This window comes from Periplaneta americana, chromosome 17, assembly GCF_040183065.1.
Source record: "Periplaneta americana isolate PAMFEO1 chromosome 17, P.americana_PAMFEO1_priV1, whole genome shotgun sequence".
Lineage (NCBI taxonomy): Eukaryota > Metazoa > Arthropoda > Insecta > Blattodea > Blattidae > Periplaneta > Periplaneta americana.
The window spans coordinates 1,647,691-1,668,586 of record NC_091133.1 but is presented as its reverse complement, the minus strand read 5'-3'; the positions used below and the strand labels follow the sequence as shown (position 1 = coordinate 1,668,586).

The 20,896-nt window shown below is 36.8% G+C and overlaps 1 protein-coding gene across 1 annotated transcript in view; it reads right to left on the bottom strand.

The window, feature by feature from the left end:
• Positions 1 to 25: 25 nt before the first annotated feature.
• The window catches only part of LOC138692945 (uncharacterized), a 74,375-nt gene continuing 53,504 nt past the window's right edge, over positions 26 to 20,896 (bottom strand). The window contains exons 6-8 of the mRNA XM_069816357.1: positions 19,127 to 19,239; positions 12,715 to 12,831; positions 26 to 8,066 (exon numbers count right to left, since the gene is read on the bottom strand). Of these exons, the coding sequence (XP_069672458.1) occupies positions 8,004 to 8,066; positions 12,715 to 12,831; positions 19,127 to 19,239 (293 nt within the window). The 3' untranslated portion in view covers positions 26 to 8,003. The remainder of the gene's footprint in view (positions 8,067 to 12,714; positions 12,832 to 19,126; positions 19,240 to 20,896) is intronic.

The following is a 20,896-nucleotide window of genomic DNA, read 5'->3' as shown; positions in this document are numbered from 1 at the left end:
TAGCTGACAAAGAAAAATCCATAAAAATTTTTATATATAGTATTTATTTGAAGTTTATAAACACAGAAAATGTAAAAAGTGTAACAATAGAAGCAACTGCTAATCAGGACAGCGCTCTTCTTACTTTATTTGCCAGTTCATTAGTAACATCTGATAAGTGTAATTTTTCATACATCACACTTTCTATAGCTGACAATCCTGAATCACTAAATCTTTCTTGAATCATTGTTGTTCTTAAATATGTTTTAGTAAGTTTGAATTTTGAAAATCCTTTCACCTGACACTATACACTCATCGGTAATGTGAGAAAAATTTTCAAAGCTATAAACAAATTAAGAAATGATGACGTCAAGTTATTTTTTGCAATGTAGGTCAGGTTTTTTAATGGATCAGTTTCTATCATTGCCACTGCTCAAAGTTCTGAATGTTATAAGCTTACTGAAGAGTTCAGGACCATCAACATCATCAAGATTTGCACTTTCTTTATTAATCTGAAGGAAAACATCTAAATCAGAACATTTTTTAATTTCATCCTCTTGTCATTTCTTTGAATTCACACAGAAATTTAAATACAGCAAACTCTTGATTATTCGTGCTAGTCACCAGACAAAACGGCATGAATAAACAAAAAAAAAAAAAAAACGAATAATCGGAAATTTTTACTGATTTTCCACAATAATGGTTTAGCATAAGAAAATTAAAAACATATATGCATAGTAAGCTAACAGACTGCATTTAAAGTTATTATTTTTACTTTTTATGGCAGAATAAAAATATCAGGGTGCAGTTTAATCATTGAACTCACCCAATCACATCAGTTCAAATCTCAATTCTGCACTGTAAAGGCTAATTCACACGGGGATAGTTTACAGGAGTCAAGTGCTTGGAGCAAGTCGACTTTCCTTCAACTTTCCTCATGTGATGTGGTCGAGACAGTCAAGTTGTGACTTGGCGGTCAAGCAGAATTTGAGTTGACAACGCGTCAACTTTTGTGTCCAATTTCCCGTCACATGACCAACTTCCCGCGTGTGAATGCGAACTTGTAGCAACTTGGCAAGTAGAAAGTTTGTAGTCTTAGGCCTATTGTCGAAGTAAATTAATAATAATTAATAATGAGCGCCCCTAAGTGGAATTCCAACGATATCATAAAGTTTTTGGAAGTGTATGAGAAGTATGAACTTCTATGGAATATACGTGACAAAGAATACCTCAATAAAAACAAGCGGGAATTATTATTCCAGAAACTAGTCAGTGAACTCATGAAACAAGGTTTCGAAAACATAGACGTAGAAGTGGTTCGAAAAAAGTTAAAAACCCTTAAAACAGGACTCATTCTGAGATGTTTCCTGTATTCTGCAGGACCTTCTTCAGCTAATTCTTTCAACAAGGTATTAGATGCACCGTGCATAATTCTTGTATGAATTCATTTCTCAACCCATGTTCTCTTTTCCTTTTTTTCAAGAATATTTTGTAATTCATACAATAACAAGGCGCCAATTAGCTGCACACATGCTTGAATATGTGCTGGTGGCATCTTCAGTTTCACCAAACTAAAAATGCCAGTTCACTATTGATTTTTATTAACTACTAGCCGTACCCGTGCGCTCCGCTGCACCCATTAGAAATAAATATAAAGTCATTACATAATTAAAATAGGATATTTGATCCAGGAAACATTCGTGTTTGATAGAAGGATAAATCGTTTAATATGTTACTTAATTTAAATTGCATCCAAATAATTAAAATGCGATCATTTTGGTCCAGAGACACTCATTTGGTGCAATGACAATTCCTTTAACATGTTTCTTAATTTTTATTACATGCAACCATAGTTTAATGAAGATTGACATCATTTAGATTTAATGTGTATATTTTATTTTACTTGTTATAGGTTTGCATTGAATTATGGTAATAACTTAATTTTAACCCTTGTTTTCTACATATTCAGTAAATGACGCTTGGCCCACTATAGTTCAGAACCCTTCAAATAACTTAAATTATATTATATTATATTATTACTGTATATCAGAAGTTACTGTAATAACATTATAGCATTATGTCCATCTAGAAAAACTACACTTTCCAATGGTGAAATAATAATTAATTATACAACTCGGTTAATTTAGCTTCCGATATTACTTCATACAAACACAGACACATTCTCTGTAGGCTATGATTCATAGCTTTCGATTGTTGTTGACCCAGGCCCCTTATAGACGAATTCATTTGTTTATTTCATTACACAGCCTTAGATGGCAGTTATTTTAATTTTAAAACTCATTTATTTCATTAAATATCAGTCCTATCAAAATTTTTCAAGGAATAAAACTTATCGCAAATTATTTTTAAAGAAACGTTTGTTATATAACATTTTTCACAAAAATCAATAATAAGCGAGATATTTCGATTTATTTAATTCGGGCCCCCTTATAACCCCCCTTTTAAATAATGTATTTTGAATGCCATATAGCCTAAAATCTAAGTTAAACGAACTTAATTTATATTCCAATTTTCATCGAAATCCGTTTAGCCATTATCGCGTGAAAAGGTAACAAACATACAGACAGACAGACAGACATACAAACAAAGATTTCAAAAAAGCGATTTTCGGTTTCAGGGTGGTTAATTATATATGTTAGGACCAATTATTTTTGGAAAATCGAAAATTACCAGAAAAATTTCGGCTACAGATTTATTATTAGTATAGATATTATATTATATTATATTATATTATATCATATCATATTATATTACATTATATAAAAAGTGCGTTGATAAAGGATGTACTCCGATAAGAAAGTTTTTAATTTGTTGTGAGGGCTCTTGAATCTCAGAAGCAACAACTTTTACAACAGCGCAACATAATCTGCTTGGCTCATTAGCCAATTTTTTTTTTTTTGCATTGCATTTATTGCATATATAGTCTATTTTATGTATTTTAACACGATTCGATTGAGCATAGTTAAAATTTGAATTATAAAATAATGGATTGCTAAGCTAACTGCATACTAAATCAATACACTCTCGTTGTTCGTTAATTCTCTTGAGATTAAAATGAGTGTGTACATAAATATTATTTTAAGAAATACAGAAAACGAATGTACAAAATAGCCTATCAAATTTTCTGTGCATAAGAAGCTATTTTAATCTTACCTGTCCTCGATTTACTCAGACGTTACTGTAATAACATTATAGCATTATGTCCATCTAGAGAAACTACACTTTCCAATGGTGAAATAATAATTAATTATACAAATTGGTTAATTTGGCTTCCGATATTACTTCATACAAATACAGAAACGTCTCTAGGCTAAGTTTAATAGCTTTCGACTGTTGCTGTCCAAGGCCCTTTTTTCGATTGTTGTTGTCCAAGGCCCCTTATAGACGAAGTCATTTGTTATTTCATTGCACCATCTTAGATGGCGTTATTTTAATTTTAAAACTCATTTATCTCATTAAATATCAGTCCTATCAAAATTTTGTAAAGAATAAAACTTATCGGAAATCATTTTTAAAGAAACTTTTGTTATGTAACACTTTTCACAAAAATCAATAATAAGCGAGATATTTCAATTTATTTAATTCAGGCCCCCTTATAACCCCCCTTTTAAATAAAGTATTTTGAGTGCCATATAGCCTAAAATCTAAGTTACAACGAACTTAATTTATATTCCAATTTTCATATAAATCGGTTCAGCCATCATCGCGTGAAAAGGTAACAAACATACAGACAGACATACAAACAAAAATTTCAAAAATGCGATTTTCGGTTTCAGGGTGGTTAATTATATATGTTAGGACCAATTATTTTTGGAAAATCGAAAATTACCGGAAAAATTTCGCCTACAGATTTATTATTAATATAGATAACAGAATACAAGAATTCAAACACCACTACGAATGCAACATTCAGCACGCGCTTTTTTTCAAGCATGGTTTCAAGTTCAATGTCTCCATGTGATCACAAATATAGCATCAAGCACGTGACTCCTGTCAACTATTCCCGTGTGACTCGGGTTAAATGATCTATAATAATCGCGACATTACACAGTGCTATAAAACCCATGTTTAGGAGGACAAATCGCTAGCTTGGTTTGACAAGGTTCTAACTGGAAAAACCATTATTCTGAGGAAATTGAGTTTAAAGTTTCATTATACTATAACTTTTTTTATTTATAGATATTTTTCAAAATAATTTTATATACCTTCTTGGATATCAATGGAAAGTAGTTTTAATTAATTCTCTTTGAAAAATTCCTTTTTAAATCGTAGAATCTGAGGTAGCGAAAATACAATTAGAACCTTGTAACTTTAAATTTGATGCTTCAGAAAAATTACAAAGGTGTAAGTGCACATAGAAACTTGTCGAACTAACTTTTTAATCACTATTCAAAAAATGTGTTAGTTACAACTCCAGATTATAGGGACCAAAAAAATTAAAGCACCATAAGTCTACGTTGAAAAAAGAACATTATGGTATCAACTATAAAATAATATTGGATTGTGACACTATTTCAAACAAAAATGTATTTAGTCTATACTAACTGGGTTGCTGAGTAGTAACTTGTCTTGTACAGGCATGAAAGAGATAGCTGCTCTGATGTCTTTTTAAAAATTTGATAGTTCAATCTTCTTATTTTGGATTTTTGGTTTGATATTCAAAATACATATTGATCCTTTGGGACAGGCTTCAACATTCCTCTGTGTTCATTAAAATTTATATTAGCAACTTTTTTGTTCATCTGTCTCATGGGTTAATTTGTATTTGTTTTCATGGTAAGGCCTATGTTTTTGCGAACTTCACAGCAGCTACTTGGGAGAATGGAAGTCTTGTAGTCCCTAATTTAACAGCTTTACAGTTGCTTAAAAATACTTGATATCTTCTGCTCTCATTTGTATTACCCGATAAGAGTTACGACAGTTCACCTCCTTTAACAGTCTTATCAGATCTATTGGGAGTAGCAGGCTACAGAAAATAATAGGTTCTATGAATCTCTAGTTGTTCTTTGTGAGTATTTTTTTGGCTACATTTATATTTACATATTGCCTGACATTTTCGGTATACATATTTACAGTTTCTTATGAAACAGATTTTCCTCTCCTCTACGATTCACACAGTCTACACCTTACCTTCCTGATTTCACCTATTTTTATTACATAAATGTGAATATATTTCTACCCCAGTGTGATATAACAATTGTGGCTCCAATGTAACTAGTGATCATTCAACTTTATGGTAGACATTTTTATTGTCTGTGGTCTGTTCCAAGTACAGCTGCATCTTACAATTTATTTCCCAGAGACACTTTAAGAGAACTTCGTAGTAAATGATAATATATTCCCAACTAAGACAATAATGAATATTCATTGGTCTGTTGTCCACAAGAAGTGATTCTCGTAACACTCGCTCAGCCTATTTTCTTGTCCTTTAGCACAAGCTTGTTGTGTCAGGCTTTATCTGTATTTAGAGATCCATTTTAAATTACTTTTCCTTATCAATCTTTACGTGTTGGTTCTGGGATGTTCATAGCATTTAACTATTTTCACTCTGCAACACATGTACAAATTAGGTATTCTATGCACGATTTCATAGAAGTTTTTATACTCGTACATCTTACACAGATTGTTTCTAAAACCTATACATTAATGACTGGAAAAAGTTGTCAGATACATTATTCCCTTATGACTCACTGAAGGCACTGTTTTCGCAAATGAACTCTTCATTATTATTATTAGTAGGTTATTTTACGACGCTTTATCAACATCTTTGGTTATTTAGCGTCTGAATGAGATGAAGGTGATAATGCCGGTGAAATGAGTCTGGGGTCCAGCACCGAAAGTTACCCAGCATTTGCTCATATTGGGTTGAGGGAAAACCCCGGAAAAAACCTCAACCAGGTAACTTGCCCCGACCGGGAATCGAACCTGGGCCACCTAGTTTCGCGGCCAGATGCGCTGACCGTTACTCCACAGGTGTGGACTGAACTCTTCATGTAACTGACATGCGGTCATCTGCAACTGGAATTTTGGAGTTTTCTTGCATTTCTAGTGCATTTTCTAGTGATCTCTATTTGTTGTCATTAATGTAATTTTAACTTTATTTATACAATAGAACCAACCTGAAGTAATTGCAGTCAGAATCTGGTCGGATTAGCTAATGTATCACTTTATGTTTAGGTGGCCTATTAAAACAGGATTAGTACTTGATTGCGTAACATGATGAAGAATGGAACTGAAACATCTGTCCTCTGTTGATGCAAAGAAGACTGTCGTGTGTGTACGTGAATGACTCAATTCACTCAAGTTGTAAGAGTTGCTTTTTGTCGGGATGATTAGTACAACACCAAATGAACAAAAGCACAGATCACGTTCATTACAACAAAAATCATTATGCTGTACAAAACGAGAAAGCGTGACTAAATTAAGGGTGAAGTAGGGAAAGATACAGTAAGTTATTAAAAGAAGAATCAAGTCAGAATTGAGCAGTTTTCCACAATAGAGTCTACATAGACATCAGACATCAAAGGTTTCACCATTGGAAAAAGTTGACTAGGCACTTTACATACGTTTTCACAGGAGAGAGAAGAAGTAACTCTGAGTGACCATTTTTTACAAGAAAAGATGAATCAACTAAACAATCTTCTGCTTGATAATGAGTTGTATGTTGCTGGCAGCGATACCTGCAATTGTCAATAATGGGGTAAAGGTTAGTGCTGATCATGGTATAGCAGAAGAATACAAACTCGATTTTGCCATCTTGTTAATGTTGTCTGTTTATTCGCCAGTAGAACTGTACTAGTGATAAAACAAAACTGAATTTCAAAGCAAAAACTCTTACTTGCAGGTGAGGGGAATGCATTTCAGTCATAGTGTGCAGTAATGCAGCAGGCACAAGTGCAGAATCTTAATGGCACCAGGAGTCTAATTGGCTAAAATAAATGAATATCAAGTTTTCCCATTTCTTTCAGGAATAAAAAGAAAGTGTGGATGCCTGGGGATATCTTCAAAGAATGGTTAAGAAACAATTTGTCGTTGTGGTAAAAACTATGCTGAAGAGATTTACCACAGGCAATCAATACACCGCAGGTGATATGGGGCCATCCTATGCTGTGAAGAAACAAAAACAGTTTTCCTAATTCAACTTCATTATTTCAAAATAGTGGAAGAAGGTGTTCTCTAACCTGTGAAATGCGGCGATACAGAGAAACTTCTGCGTCCTTATTGGAAGTAAAAGTTCAAACCTTTAAGTGGTACAAAAATTGAAACAAATTACAATGAACCCATTATTTAACTGAGTCCTGGGACTAGCTACAGCAGAGGTCAACAAATATTCTGTAGGCCTACAGATAAGGACATTAGCAATGCCAATAGTTAGGAATACGATGAAAATCTGCATCTTAGGAAATACATCCCAGCCACAAGGAAGCTGACTGAACAGCCATGGCTATGACGTCATTGTCTGCAGGTGACAGAGGGGAGTCAGAAGGTGCCAGTGCACTGTGCAATACTGCAGCATTGCCAGATTAACTGCAGTGGGCACAGGCGCCATCAAGAACTGCAGATGGTGCAGGTCCTAACCAGTGCTTCTTTCACTGTTCATTTATAGTTCAGACACACACAGAACTGGTAAAACTCTCTAACTTAACATTACACATATGAAATAATATGTCACTGCAGACGTTTACAGTTGCACTAAAAAATAAACTGTTAATGTCAGGGCAGAAGAACCAGAAAATTAGGATTCATCACTTACAAACAAGTAACATTTTTGGAGGGCAAACATTATTGGGGAATGCATTTCAGAATATAATTCGAGAAAATATATTTTTGGCATCAAAACTCAAGACATAAACTATAGCAGCAGGCTAACAGGCACCTCTGCAGTTTAACTTCAGATCCCAACACGGAACATATTAATGCCAATCTGCTCGTCTTCCATGAGAACTTTGTACATTCTGACATTATGAAAGCAGTCCGAAGTCTTCACTTAGTGACTAGGAAAGTCAATACTGCACCTCGCTCTTGATTTCTGACATTAGCTCTTCCTTCACTATGCATGACTCTTCCTGAAACAGAAAAATGTCAATCACCAAAACAAAAAAAAAAGCAAAAGTCGAAAGGAGATATTTCGAGAATGATCTATATTAAGTGAGGAAAAGATTTTGTTACTGGTTACAGAGATTTTAAATTCATTACTAGCTAGTCAGTGATGTATGCGATGGAGGGGGAAAGGAGCTGGCCACCATACCCCATTATCTCCTGGCCATCTGCATGTGGCTCCAGTCAGCATTAAGATATAGAACTGAACACTAAGAAACACTTCATTCCTCTGTCTCAATTTCATTCTTTCCACGGTGCTTGTTTCTGTGATGGATTCCAAGCTCTGCGCTGATGGCTACTCTGCATACTTGCTTGCTGCAAGTAATGTGTTCTGGAGGCTAGCGTGAGATTAGATTGCCTGCTATTTTTCGTGTTGGTTTGCAAGCTGGAACCAAAGATGATGATATAGTATCACATCTGAAACCATGTCGTCATGTTCGTTGTTTTCCAACTGATCTGTTTTTTCTATATTCTTTAGTTTCTAAGAAACAGCAATTAAATATTCGGACTTTAGCTGTTTTGCACTTATGGCTTAATTACTTTATTACGACATTTACTATTGTTACTGTAGGACTGTAGTTGTTTTCCAGTCACTGTTCAATTTCTTTTTCACCATGAATGTTGCAACAGATGATTTTCCAATTTGAACTGTGACAAGAGCCAGCTCTGTGAGAACAACCACCAGCATAGCAGCCAACACGGAAGCCATTGCCGTACCCATCAGAGAACCAAGCATGCTGGCCAGCAAGGAAACACGTGAGAAACGGTGGAAACTGGGCTTTAGTCGCATATTTAATGTTGCTATATCAACTACTAGGTTATTTAGCGCAGATGGCTGCTTCTCACAAGAGATGCGCAGGGACAGCCTTAGAGTTGGGACCATAGTCAGTCGAAGAGGAAATCGAACTCTCGCAGACTGGAGCTCGCAATAAGCAGGAAAATTCATCCACTGAGCCGATCACACCATCTCATCCACGCGGGGCTCTCTTGAGCTGCATCTACACAGTTCAATTTCCCATGCACGTATGCATGCAATCTGGGAGGAATGTTGAAAACGCGCGTTCAGTTAAGATGCATGAAGATTTTTTGTCTACATGGTGTACTGTTTTGAACGTCATCTTCACTATGTATATACGAGGGCTGTTTTTTTTCAACCTCCTATGGTTCATAAAAAAAAACTGTAAATAACGAAATGAATTTATTATCAAAAGTTATGTACAAACATGGTTACTTTTCGACAGAATCACCGTGAACATTGAGGCATTTGTCATATCTGTGGACGAGCTTTCCAATCCCCTCTTCATAGAACATTGCCGCCATGAGTTGAGGTGGACCTCAATGTTGTTTTGAAGCTCCTCATTAGTTTGGAACCTCTGCCCTCCTAGTCAGGGAAGAAGTGGAAGTCGCTTGGTGCTAAGTGCGGGCTATATGCCAGATGTTCATCCCCATCGAAGGTGCTGAAGAAGCTGTTGGTTGTAGCAGCACTGTGATGGTGGGCGTTGCCATGACTCCCCATCGAAGGTGCTGAAGAAGCTGTTGGGTTGTAGCAGCACTGTGAAGGTGGGCGTAGCCATGACTCCCCATCGAAGGTGCTGAAGAAGCTGTTGGTTGCAGCAGCACTGTGAGGGTGGGCGTTGCCATGACTCCCCATCGAAGGTGCTGAAGAAGCTGTTGGTTGCAGCAGCACTGTGAGGGTGGGCGTTGCCATGACTCCCCATCGAAGGTGCTGAAGAAGCTGTTGGTTGCAGCAGCACTGTGAGGGTGGGCGTTGCCATGACTCCCCATCGAAGGTGCTGAAGAAGCTGTTGGTTGCAGCAGCACTGTGAGGGTGGGCGTTGCCATGACTCCCCATCGAAGGTGCTGAAGAAGCTGTTGGTTGCAGCAGCACTGTGAGGGTGGGCGTTGCCAAGACTCCCCATCGAAGGTGCTGAAGAAGCTGTTGGTTGCAGCAGCACTGTGAGGGTGGGCGTTGCCATCAATCAGAAGAACTCCAGAAGTCAGCTTGCCTCTTCTTTTGCTTTGAATGGCTCTCCGCAGTCGTCGTGAAGTCTGACAATAAACAGCTGCATTGATTGTAGTCCCCGGTTCCATAAACTCAACAAGAAACACACCTTTTTGGTCCCAAAATACAGTAGCCATAAACTTCTTCTTGTTGAATATTTGAACATTTTCGATTTGTTTGGCGAGTTTGAGTGCATCCATTGTTGTGACTGTCGTTTTGTTTCGGGAGTAAAATATTGAATCCAAGTCTCATCTCCAGTCACAATTGATTTCAATGATGTTGGAAGTGGCAGAGGTTATAGTGGGGAGAAGCACAGTCGCCCTCCGAGCATCTCCGCCTCTTACCACTCGATCGGCTGTTTATCAGCATGACTGGTGGTTGAAGAAAAACAGCCCTCATATATTAATTAATATTAAATATCAATCTTGCATGCATTGCTTCAATGCATAAAGTTGAAAAAAAGTTGAACCATGTAGATGCACCTTTACAAGATCATAATGAGATCTTTGCCGCCAAGCTACTATAAATATGTAACAACTCCCTGCCATAAGACTGTCATACCATCATATAGCAACGAGGCTTAACTCGCAGTATTACCTAGACTGACGATCAGAGAAAGTTCCTTCCCAAGTGGCAAATGCTAGCAATCAATCTCGCCAAATTAGAAACTCGCTATTGTCAATTCCATCAGCTAGAGTCCACACCTGTGGAGTAACGGTCAGCGCTTCTGGCCGCGAAACCAGGTGGCCCGGGTTCAAATCCCGGTCGGGGCAAGTTACCTGGTTGAGGTTTTTTCCGGAGTTTTCCCTCAACCCAATACGAGCAAATGCTGGGTAACTTTCGGTGCTGGACCCCAGACTCATTTCATCGGCATTATCACCTTCATTTCATTCAGACGCTAAATAACCAAGATGTTGATACAGCGTCGTAAAATAACCCAATAAAATAAAAAATAAATAAATCCATCAGCTAGATCAGCAGTCATCAGCATACTGCATTCGCAGGTCTCTTACAGCACCAGCATGCCACTGTGGCTGTTTCCCTATCCCTTCTGCACGACGGAGCATATTTTGTGGCACTCCTTGTGCTCTATCCATTTCAGCGAGTGCTGACGACCACTGAGTTAGATAGTCAACCAGTAGATACATCATAATTAATTAATCAATTAAAGGACCAGTTTTACAGATGAAGGATGCCAGTTTTGTGTCCTTACTTATTTTCAGAATGTGATCAGTTACTCAGTGACTCTCTAGCAACTGATTCCGATGGAATCACGTGACATTTGTCGTACAGTTCAGGAAGATGTCAGGCAATGCGCGCAAGTGGCACTGCAACTCAGAGGTGAAGTGGCCAGTTGTGTCTTCCTACTAGATGCTACGGGCAGGAGTCATGAAGGTAGGGCTTCCTGTGGTCAGTACCATGATAGGTCTACAAGAAGCCAGAGCCAGAAGGTTGGTAATATGCAAGATTCTGACATCACTTGGGATTGAACCCAGGATCATCCACTCCACACCTGTGGAGTAACGGTTAGCGAGCCTGGCCGCAAAACCAGGTGGCCCGCTTCGAATCCTGGTCGAGGCAAGTTACCTGGTTGAGGTTTCTTCCGGGTTTTCCCTCAACCCAATATCAGCAAATGCTGGGTAACTATCGGTGATGGACCCCGGACTTATTTCACCAGCTAAATAACCAGAGATGTTGATACAGCGTCGTAAAATAATCATCCAGTCCATATTGTTACTCAACTGCTTGGCAGCTGTTTTAACAGTTAACGAGTTTATGTTGCAACCTCCACACATCATTACATCTCCACTGTCCTCATGATGTAATGTGGTGCAGTGGTTCACATCAGATCGATGCTCGGGGCAGGAAGTGAAGTTGTGTGCTCGTACATCTCCTTCAGCCTCTTGTCGGTCATTTCTTTCCCAAGTCAAGACTCTGCAGTTGGCAATGCTGTTACATAACAATGTGACAAGGCCTTTAAATGTAAATGTCTGCGAGTAGGTTTGGCAAAACAATGTCTTCTTAATCGGCTATTTAACGACGCTGTATCACGCAGCAGCAGTGGAACTGGTGAGACCGAGATTTACACCACCTTCTGCTAACCTCGGGGAGGACCCTGGTAGGCAGGAGTCGAACCCATGCCTCCACACAATCCAGCCTGCCACCCTTCAGCTATGTGAGTGTTCTGTATCATAATCCAAGAGGGTACATGGCATTAGAATTCTACAGTTTCGTACATGCATAGCTAAGAAATATATTTCGCTTCTTACAACAGATTGTTCACATAAAAATTTTATGACGACATATCACCAAGTGGTCTATGTGTAGCTTCATAAAGGACTGAATTCTTAAATTCTTCGTGAACAGTTTCGCTGTAACAAGAAGCAGAATTTAGAGAATCATCGAAACTCCAACCTTCTCTCCGAAATTATTACCACTAAGCAGGACATGGAAATAAGATAGTATACAGTAACTTGGATGGAACTCAAGTTTTCGTGTACCATATTCAAACCACTTAAACCTGCCACAACATAAAGCATTCAAGAGACGAAAAAATCCTAAAAAACTTTGAACTGTGAAGTTGGTTTCTATTGTGGAAAGTCAATGCTCACCTTAAGTTCAGACTTCAGTGTAGGAAACGAAGCATGAACTGGAGTTCCTTCACATTTCACCTCGCTGACGAGATAAGAGCTGGAATCTTCGCACTCTTGCTTAATTTCAGTCTTGCACTGAAAGAGGTAAAATGAAATTTTAGTATCTTATTCCCGAAGTCAAAAATTAATTTCTCATAAACACAGAAAACTTGTTTAGAAGATATCAAGAGACAGTACAGAATCAACAGAAAAGAATCTAGGCCAGGTAACTAAGTACTTATGTAAACTATCACCACACCTCTTTCATACGACATAGTTCTGGAAGGTGTGGCTAAAGCTGTCCAGAACACCAGCCATTCACGCTTGAGCAGCATTGCCTACTTCTTATGTTAAAACTCAGTCACTGTTAGTTATGCTAATTTAAATATTACATGCGTCCAGACAAAATATTGTAGCCATGAAATAGATGAGTCATATAAACTAAGATGCATGAAATTAATCATAGAATATGCCAGCAAAGTAACCATTTTCATAAATCTGATCACTTAAAATTATTATAGGAGTATCTTTTTTAATACTCTCGGTAATATCCTTGCAACAATGAATAAATTTCCATACTCTGAAAGAATCAACAATGAAGTTACTTCAGGTTGTGAACAATTGAAGGGCTCAGAGCCAAAGGCGACTAACCCACAATTAAAAATGAGTAAATAACAGTTCATATTAAGAGGATCCTGACAAAAATGATTGGTTTCACAATTTATTTCAAATGGTCTACATTGAATAAATACAAAAAAAATAGCATGAATCTATAATGACACTGTAATTTTTGAAAAAAGGCTTAATAATGAACAATACAAAATTGTGGGTTGGCTCTGAGCTCTTCAATTACGTATACTTGTTGCAGAGCAGATTTGCAAACAACACAGAATAGTGATAATGAGAAAAACTACATATGACAGCAGATAATACAAACATAAAATATAATGAAATAAGGAAAATATGACTTTCTGGACATCTAGAATACAAGATGAGCATTAGGTTACTTGATTAAAGTAAATGAATCAATAAGGTTGAATGATGAATAATTTCAAGGGAAAAATTGTTCCGGGGCCGGGTATCGATCCCGGGACCTCTGGTTGAACGTACCAGCGCTCTACCACTGAGCTACCCAGGAACTCCACCCGACACCGTCTCAACTTTTCCCTTTATATCCACACAACTCGCGTGGGCTGACGAAACGCCAGAGACTCACAACGAGTGCACACAAACTCTGTGTGACTTCCACAATTCCAAGTCACACAGAGATTGTGTGCACTCGTTGTGGGTCTCTGGCGTTTCGTCAGCCCACGCGAGTTGTGTGGATATAAAGGGAAAAGTTGAGACGGTGTCGGGTGGAGTTCCCGGGTAGCTCAGTGGTAGAGCACTGGTATGTTCAACCAGAGGTCCCGGGATCGATACCCGGCCCCGGAACAATTTTTCCCTTGAAATTATTCAAATCTGCTTTACAGGGAGCTTCACCTGAAAGACTAGATTTGCAAGGTTGAATGATGATATTTCTGTTATGCCCAAATAGTTCAATTCGTTTTTTACAGAATATCCATAAAGAATTAAAGCTCATTTACCTCAATGAAAAGAATCTACTATTAATTTATTACATAAAATAAATAATAAACCGAATTCTAATGATACTTTTAAGTGTAAAAGTGAGTACAAGCAATGACATAATGAAATTTGTTCGAAAAAAAAATTAAAACTAAAGACATTTAAGACATGTTAAATTATTTTATCAAACAGATTACTTATACTGGGTGAACAATCCCGTGCTTTCATGGCTTATGCCTAGTCAGCAGAACAAGCCGCTAAGCCAGTTACAAATTGCCCGCTTTCACCGCTCTGAAGGATGCGTCAGACATCAGTGTGAGTTGTACTCTTGCAAGATAAGCAGGTGTTCTTTATGGCTCAATTCAGGTATTCCATTACCCAAAGAGTATTCATGTATGAATGATACATGCATACAGAATCAGTTCGTGCTTCAAGGAGATTATTTCACGAAAAGTTCCCTGGTGCCCAAGTTCCAAATCGAAGTTCGATTCAAAGACTGGTAAATCAATTTCATGAAACATAAAGCTTTCTTGATAAGAAGCACAGACAGCCAGTGGTGCCAACTTATATGGGCCTGTGGGGCCCAAGCCCACCAATAATTTGTCGTGTTATCACTACTACTATTATTATTATTATTATTATTATTATTATTATTATTATTAACATTGTCATTATTATCACATTGTCGTCTCATTTTAGGTGAATGATTTATTAAAATCAGTGAAGACAGATCTTTAAATACGTAAGTTAAAGTAAGGAAGCATTACTGGCCCTTGTATACAGAGAGTTAGCTAGTTAATAACAGTCAACTCATGTTTTTAAATTTTAAATCAAATAGAATACATTTTAAGAGAAAAGCAACAATGACCAGTTTAATTTTTTTTTAGTTGAGTAGTGGTGCTTAGTAAATACAAGCACGAAAGAATCAGTTAACTTTAATTTCAGTTTGCGCAAACGTCGTTATGCAGTGATTGTGATATGATTTTCTTGTGCTGATAATCAAGATCATGAATAAATTTTTAATTGAAAGATCGTGGACAGATCCTACCCAACTTGAGGGGGAACTCAACAATCATAGACAACCATCCTGTTCCGATACAATGGATTTGACTTCCGTTCAAAAATCAGCTGATGTACAAAATTCGTCTTCACATATTTCAAAACTTTGTGATTCTCTTTTGTCTTGTGAAAGTGAAATAAAGGTTGTGGGTAAGGGTAAAATTTTCCAAAATTCATGGAATGACAACATCGTGGATTTTGTATGTTGAATACAAAGAAGTGGTATTTTGAAAAGCAGGCCTATGCAAGGAAGCTAATGATAAAAAAAAAACTATTAAATTTCTCCACCAAAGCTGACCCTTGTTTCATTTCCACCGGCTTTTCCAAATGGAAACATGCGTTAAGAAAATTTAGTTCCAATGAAATATCCCTGTGCCACAAAGAATCATGTTCCAAAGTATTGGCGGTACAGAGTGGAGTAAATGTTGCATCCAGTTTGAATCTTGTAAATTTACACGACCTACAAAATTCTTGTGTCGCCTTACACAAACTATTTTCATCATTGTTATATTTATCAAAGCAGGGGCTAGCAATCCACAGGCATAAGGACAAAATAAGTAAATTCCATCAGCTTTTGAAATTGCTTCATTCGCAATTTGATAAAAACATTCCAAACTTTTCGTGATAACTATGAAATGTTATGGGACAAAACTACAAGAGCAAATGAGCTAGACCAAAGCTAAGGAAGTGTCTCGCCACCTAGATGATTGTCAACACACACAGCATGGAATATTACAGGGATATTAAAAGAATAGATGATATTACACTGAAAGAAGATGCTGTACAACTTCCATGGCACATGATCTGGACATTATGAACTGTAGACGAGAAAGCAGATTTATTCAATACGTTAATTCTTAAACTTTATGACAAACACGCACCATTAAAGACCAAATGTACTAGAAGGACCCCAGCCCCTTGGATGAGGACTGACATACACAGTCTGATGTCCGAACGCGACTTAGCCTATAGAAAATACACCCGTAACAAAAATGACGAAACAAATCTGACCATAATGTCTCCAGGTTGGGTACTCAGTGATTGAATCTTCTCAATGAAGTGGCTGGAATCTTTGATGTATGATGATGTCTTGTCTCATTAGTTCTATGGTTTCTTTAATTGCGATGTGAAGACTCCCCAGAATCAGGCGATTTATTGATAGAGATACCTTTAGGTGGGTGTCACACGACGCGGAACACGAAATGCTCAAAATCATGGCATTGAAAGTGTTTCGTTCGTCGGCTAATGAAATTTTGAGCCCATCCAAAAATTTACAAAAGTTGGCGCCACTGCAGACAGCCATATATAGTACTCATAGAAGAAACTCTAGATAACACTGGACATGACCCTGGAAAATTCCCTTAGAAAATCATTTCGACATCTTTCTCAGCAAATGGGAATTTCCTATAACTGTTCAAATGACTACAAACTTACTAAGTTAAAATCCTTGTTTGACATGGGTAATTAAATAACTGTTTCTTTACTTTTGAATTGTTTATTTGTGTTTATTATTAATAACTTAAGCGACAAACTGTGGATAGATTTACTGTGGACTTCCTGAAATCCGTTCATCACTGTTACTGGCCTGACTCGCACATGGAAGGTAGTTTTTAAATCTTGTTTTAACTACAGTCTTGTAAGTGGCATTTTTCCAATATTCAATGGTAATGAAAACCTTCTGTTACTTGAAAATGAAGTACTGGCTTATATTCTAGACATTAAAAAATGGTATGGAACTAATCATTAACATTTAATTTACAACCTTGCTCAATGAGTCATCCATATAACATATTGGAATTGTGGTAGACACAAAGTTGACTTGGGAATGACATATTGAGCATTTAAGCATTAAATTATCCGGGATTTTATTTATTTTAAAAAGTTTATATGGTTTTACTATTAAAATATATTAAGCCTGCTTATTATGCCTATTTTAAAATACGGTACCTTATTAGCACCCATGTAAACAAGATTTTTAAAGTGCAGAAAAAGGTCATCAGGATTATCACAAATTCTCATTATCATGAACATTTTCATCCTCTATTATTAACAAGATATGGGAAATCCCTGTTATTATTCGGTTGAGAAGCTTTTATCATCCAGTCCGTTGTCACAAAATCTTAAAGTTAGAATTTATCAAACAGTTATATTACCGGTTGTTCTTTATGGTTGTGAAACTTGGACTCCCACTTTGAGAAAGGAACAGAGGTTAAGGGTGTTTGAGAATAAGGTGCTTAGGAAAATATTTAGGGCTAAGAGGGATGAAGTTACAGGAGAATGGAGAAAGTTACACAACACAGAACTGCACGCATTGTATTCTTCACCTGACATAATTAGGAATATTAAATCCAGACGTTTATGATGGGCAGGGCATGTAGCACGTATGGGCGAATCCAGAAATGTATATAGAGTGTTAGTTGGTAGGCCAGAGGGAAAAAGACGTTTGGGGAGGCCGAGACGTAGATGGGAAGATAATATTAAACTGGATTTGAGGGAGGTGGAGTATGATGATAGAGACTGGATTAATCTTGCTCAGGATAGGGACCAATGGCGGGCTTATGTGAGGGCGGCAATGAACCTGCGGGTTCCTTAAAAGCCAATAAGTAAGTAAGTAAATAAGTATTATTAACAAGTTACTCTTAAATGTTACTCGTTTATATATTTTTTAATTAATTTATGTTAAATAATATTTTAAGATTTACACTTTTATGAAAGACTATCATGATCGTAATATGAGGCAATTAAGGATGTTTCATCAACGAATATATCAATCAGTGAACATTTTAAAATAGAAATAAAAGTATCTAATAACATATTCAAATATTTATTTATTCTAAGCGTGGAGAATTTAGAAATGTTAAGTCTAGTTGGCTCATTACTTACTTACTTACAAATGGCTTTTCAAGAACCTGGATGTTCACTGCCTTCCTCACAAAAGCCCGCCATCAGTCCCTATCCTGAGCAAGATTAATTCAGTCTCTACCATCATATCCCACCTCCCTCAAATCAATTTAATATCACCCTCCCACCTACATCTCAACCTCCCAAAAGATCTTTTTCCCTCCGGCCTCTCAACTAACATTCTATATGCATTTCTGGATTCGCCCATACGTGCTACATGCCCTGCCCATCTCAAACGTCTGGATTTAATGTTCGTAATTATGTCAGGTGAAGAATACAATGCGTGCAGTTCTGTGTTGTGTAACTTTCTCCATTCCCCTGTAACTTCATCTCTCTTAGCCCCAAATATTTTCCTAAGAACCTTATTCTCAAACACCCTTAACCTATGTTCCTCTCTCGAAGTGAGAGTCCAAGTTTCACAACCATAAAGAACAACCGGTAATATAACTGTTTTATAAATTCTAACTTTCACATTTTTTGACAGCAGACTGGATGACAAAAGCTTCTCAACCGAATAATAACAGGCATTTCCCATATTTATTCTCTGTTTAATTTCCTCCCGAGTATAATTTATATTTGTTACTGTTGCTCCACTTTTAACAATTGCACTCGACTAACTTTATAACACCATTTATAGCGTCCAAAAACTGTTATGTAAATAAACAGATGGATGGATGAATGAATAAGTAAATAAATAAAAAACCAAAAACTTGTCTAAACTTCGAAGGTAATTACAAAAAGTAAGAAACTACAATTTTACCTCCCTTCCTCCACTGTATGAATAGCTCAAATGAATACAGTGCAGTGCTTTACTTATATTAAGAGTGTTGCACATGCAGTTTAATACATTGAGGATGTACATTACCGTAGGCAAAAATATTTTCTTTCTTATGTTTATGTCCTCACTCCTTGTAAGGGCCAACGGATCATCACCGTGCTCGGAATCCTCAGAATCCATTTCGAGTTCATCTGTCATAACTGAAAGCATAAATAACAATACAAAAGTTAGTACTTGCGTTCAAGTGATGAAAAAAACTTCTTGCTGAGCACAAAGATACCATTCAATAAATAGTCATCAATCACATTTACGAAAAGTAGAAATCACATTACAAGTAGTAGCAGTCATGTTACAAGAAGAAGCAGTCGCGTTACAAGTATTAGTCACGTTACAAGTAAGAGTCGCATTAGAAGAAGTAGCAGTTATGTTACAAGTATCAGTCACGTTACAAGTAAGAGTCGCATTAAAAGAAGTAGCAGTTATGTTACAAGTATCAGTCACGTTACAAGTAAGAGTCGCATTAGAAGAAGTAGCAGTTATGTTACAAGTATTAGTCACGTTACAAGTAACAGTCGCATTAGAAGAAGTAGTAATCATGTTATAAGTATTAGTCACGTTACAAGTAAGAGTCGCATTAGAAGAAGTAGCAGTCATGTTACAAGTATTAGTCAAGTTACAAGTAACAGTCGCATTAGAAGAAGTAGCAATCATGTTACAAGTATTAGTCACGTTACAAGTAAGAGTCGCATTAGAAGAAGTAGCAGTTATGTTACAAGTATTAGTCACGTTACAAGTAACAGTCGCATTAGAAGAAGTAGCAATCATGTTACAAGTATTAGTCACGTTACAAGTAAGAGTCGCATTAGAAGAAGTAGCAGTTATGTTACAAGTATTAGTCACGTTACAAGTAAGAGTCGCATTAGAAGAAGTAGCAGTTATGTTACAAGTATTAGTCATGTTACAAGTAAGAGTCGCATTAGAAGAAGTAGCAATCATGTTACAAGTATTAGTCACGTTACAAGAGTCGCATTAGAAGAAGTAGCAGTTATGTTACAAGTATTAGTCACGTTACAAGTAAGAGTCGCATTAGAAGAAGTAGCAATCATGTTACAAGTATTAGTCACGTTACAAGAGTCGCATTAGAAGAAGTAGCAGTTATGTTACAAGTATTAGTCATGTTACAAGTAAGAGTCGCATTAGAAGAAGTAGCAATCATGTTACAAGTATTAGTCACGTTACAAGAGTCGCATTAGAAGAAGTAGCAGTTATGTTACAAGTATTAGTCACGTTACAAGTAAGAGTCGCATTAGAAGAAGTAGCAGTTATGTTACAAGTATTAGTCATGTTACAAGTAAGAGTCGCATTAGAAGAAGTAGCAATCATGTTAAAAGTATTAGTCACGTTACAAGAGTCGCATTAGAAGAAGTAGCAGTTATGTTACAAGTATTAGTCACGTTACAAGTAACAGTCGCATTAGAAGAAGTAGCAGTTATGTTACAAGTATTAGTCACGTTACAAGTAAGAGTCGCATTAGAAGAAGTAGCAGTTATGTTACAAGTATTAGTAACGTTACAAGTAACAGTCGCATTAGAAGAAGTAGCAGTTATGTTACAAGTATTAGTCACGTTACAAATAAGAGTCGCAATTGTTACAAGTAGTGGTCACAAGTAGCAGTTACATTACAAGATGCAGCAGTTACAAGTAGCAGTCACATTACAACATGTAGCAGTTAATTTACAAGATATAATAATTATGTTACAATTAGCAGTTCCATTATAAGGAGCAGCAGTCACTTTTTTCTAGTCGGTTATTAACGAAGTAGTAGGCCTATCAACTGGTGGGATATAAATTGTCGAT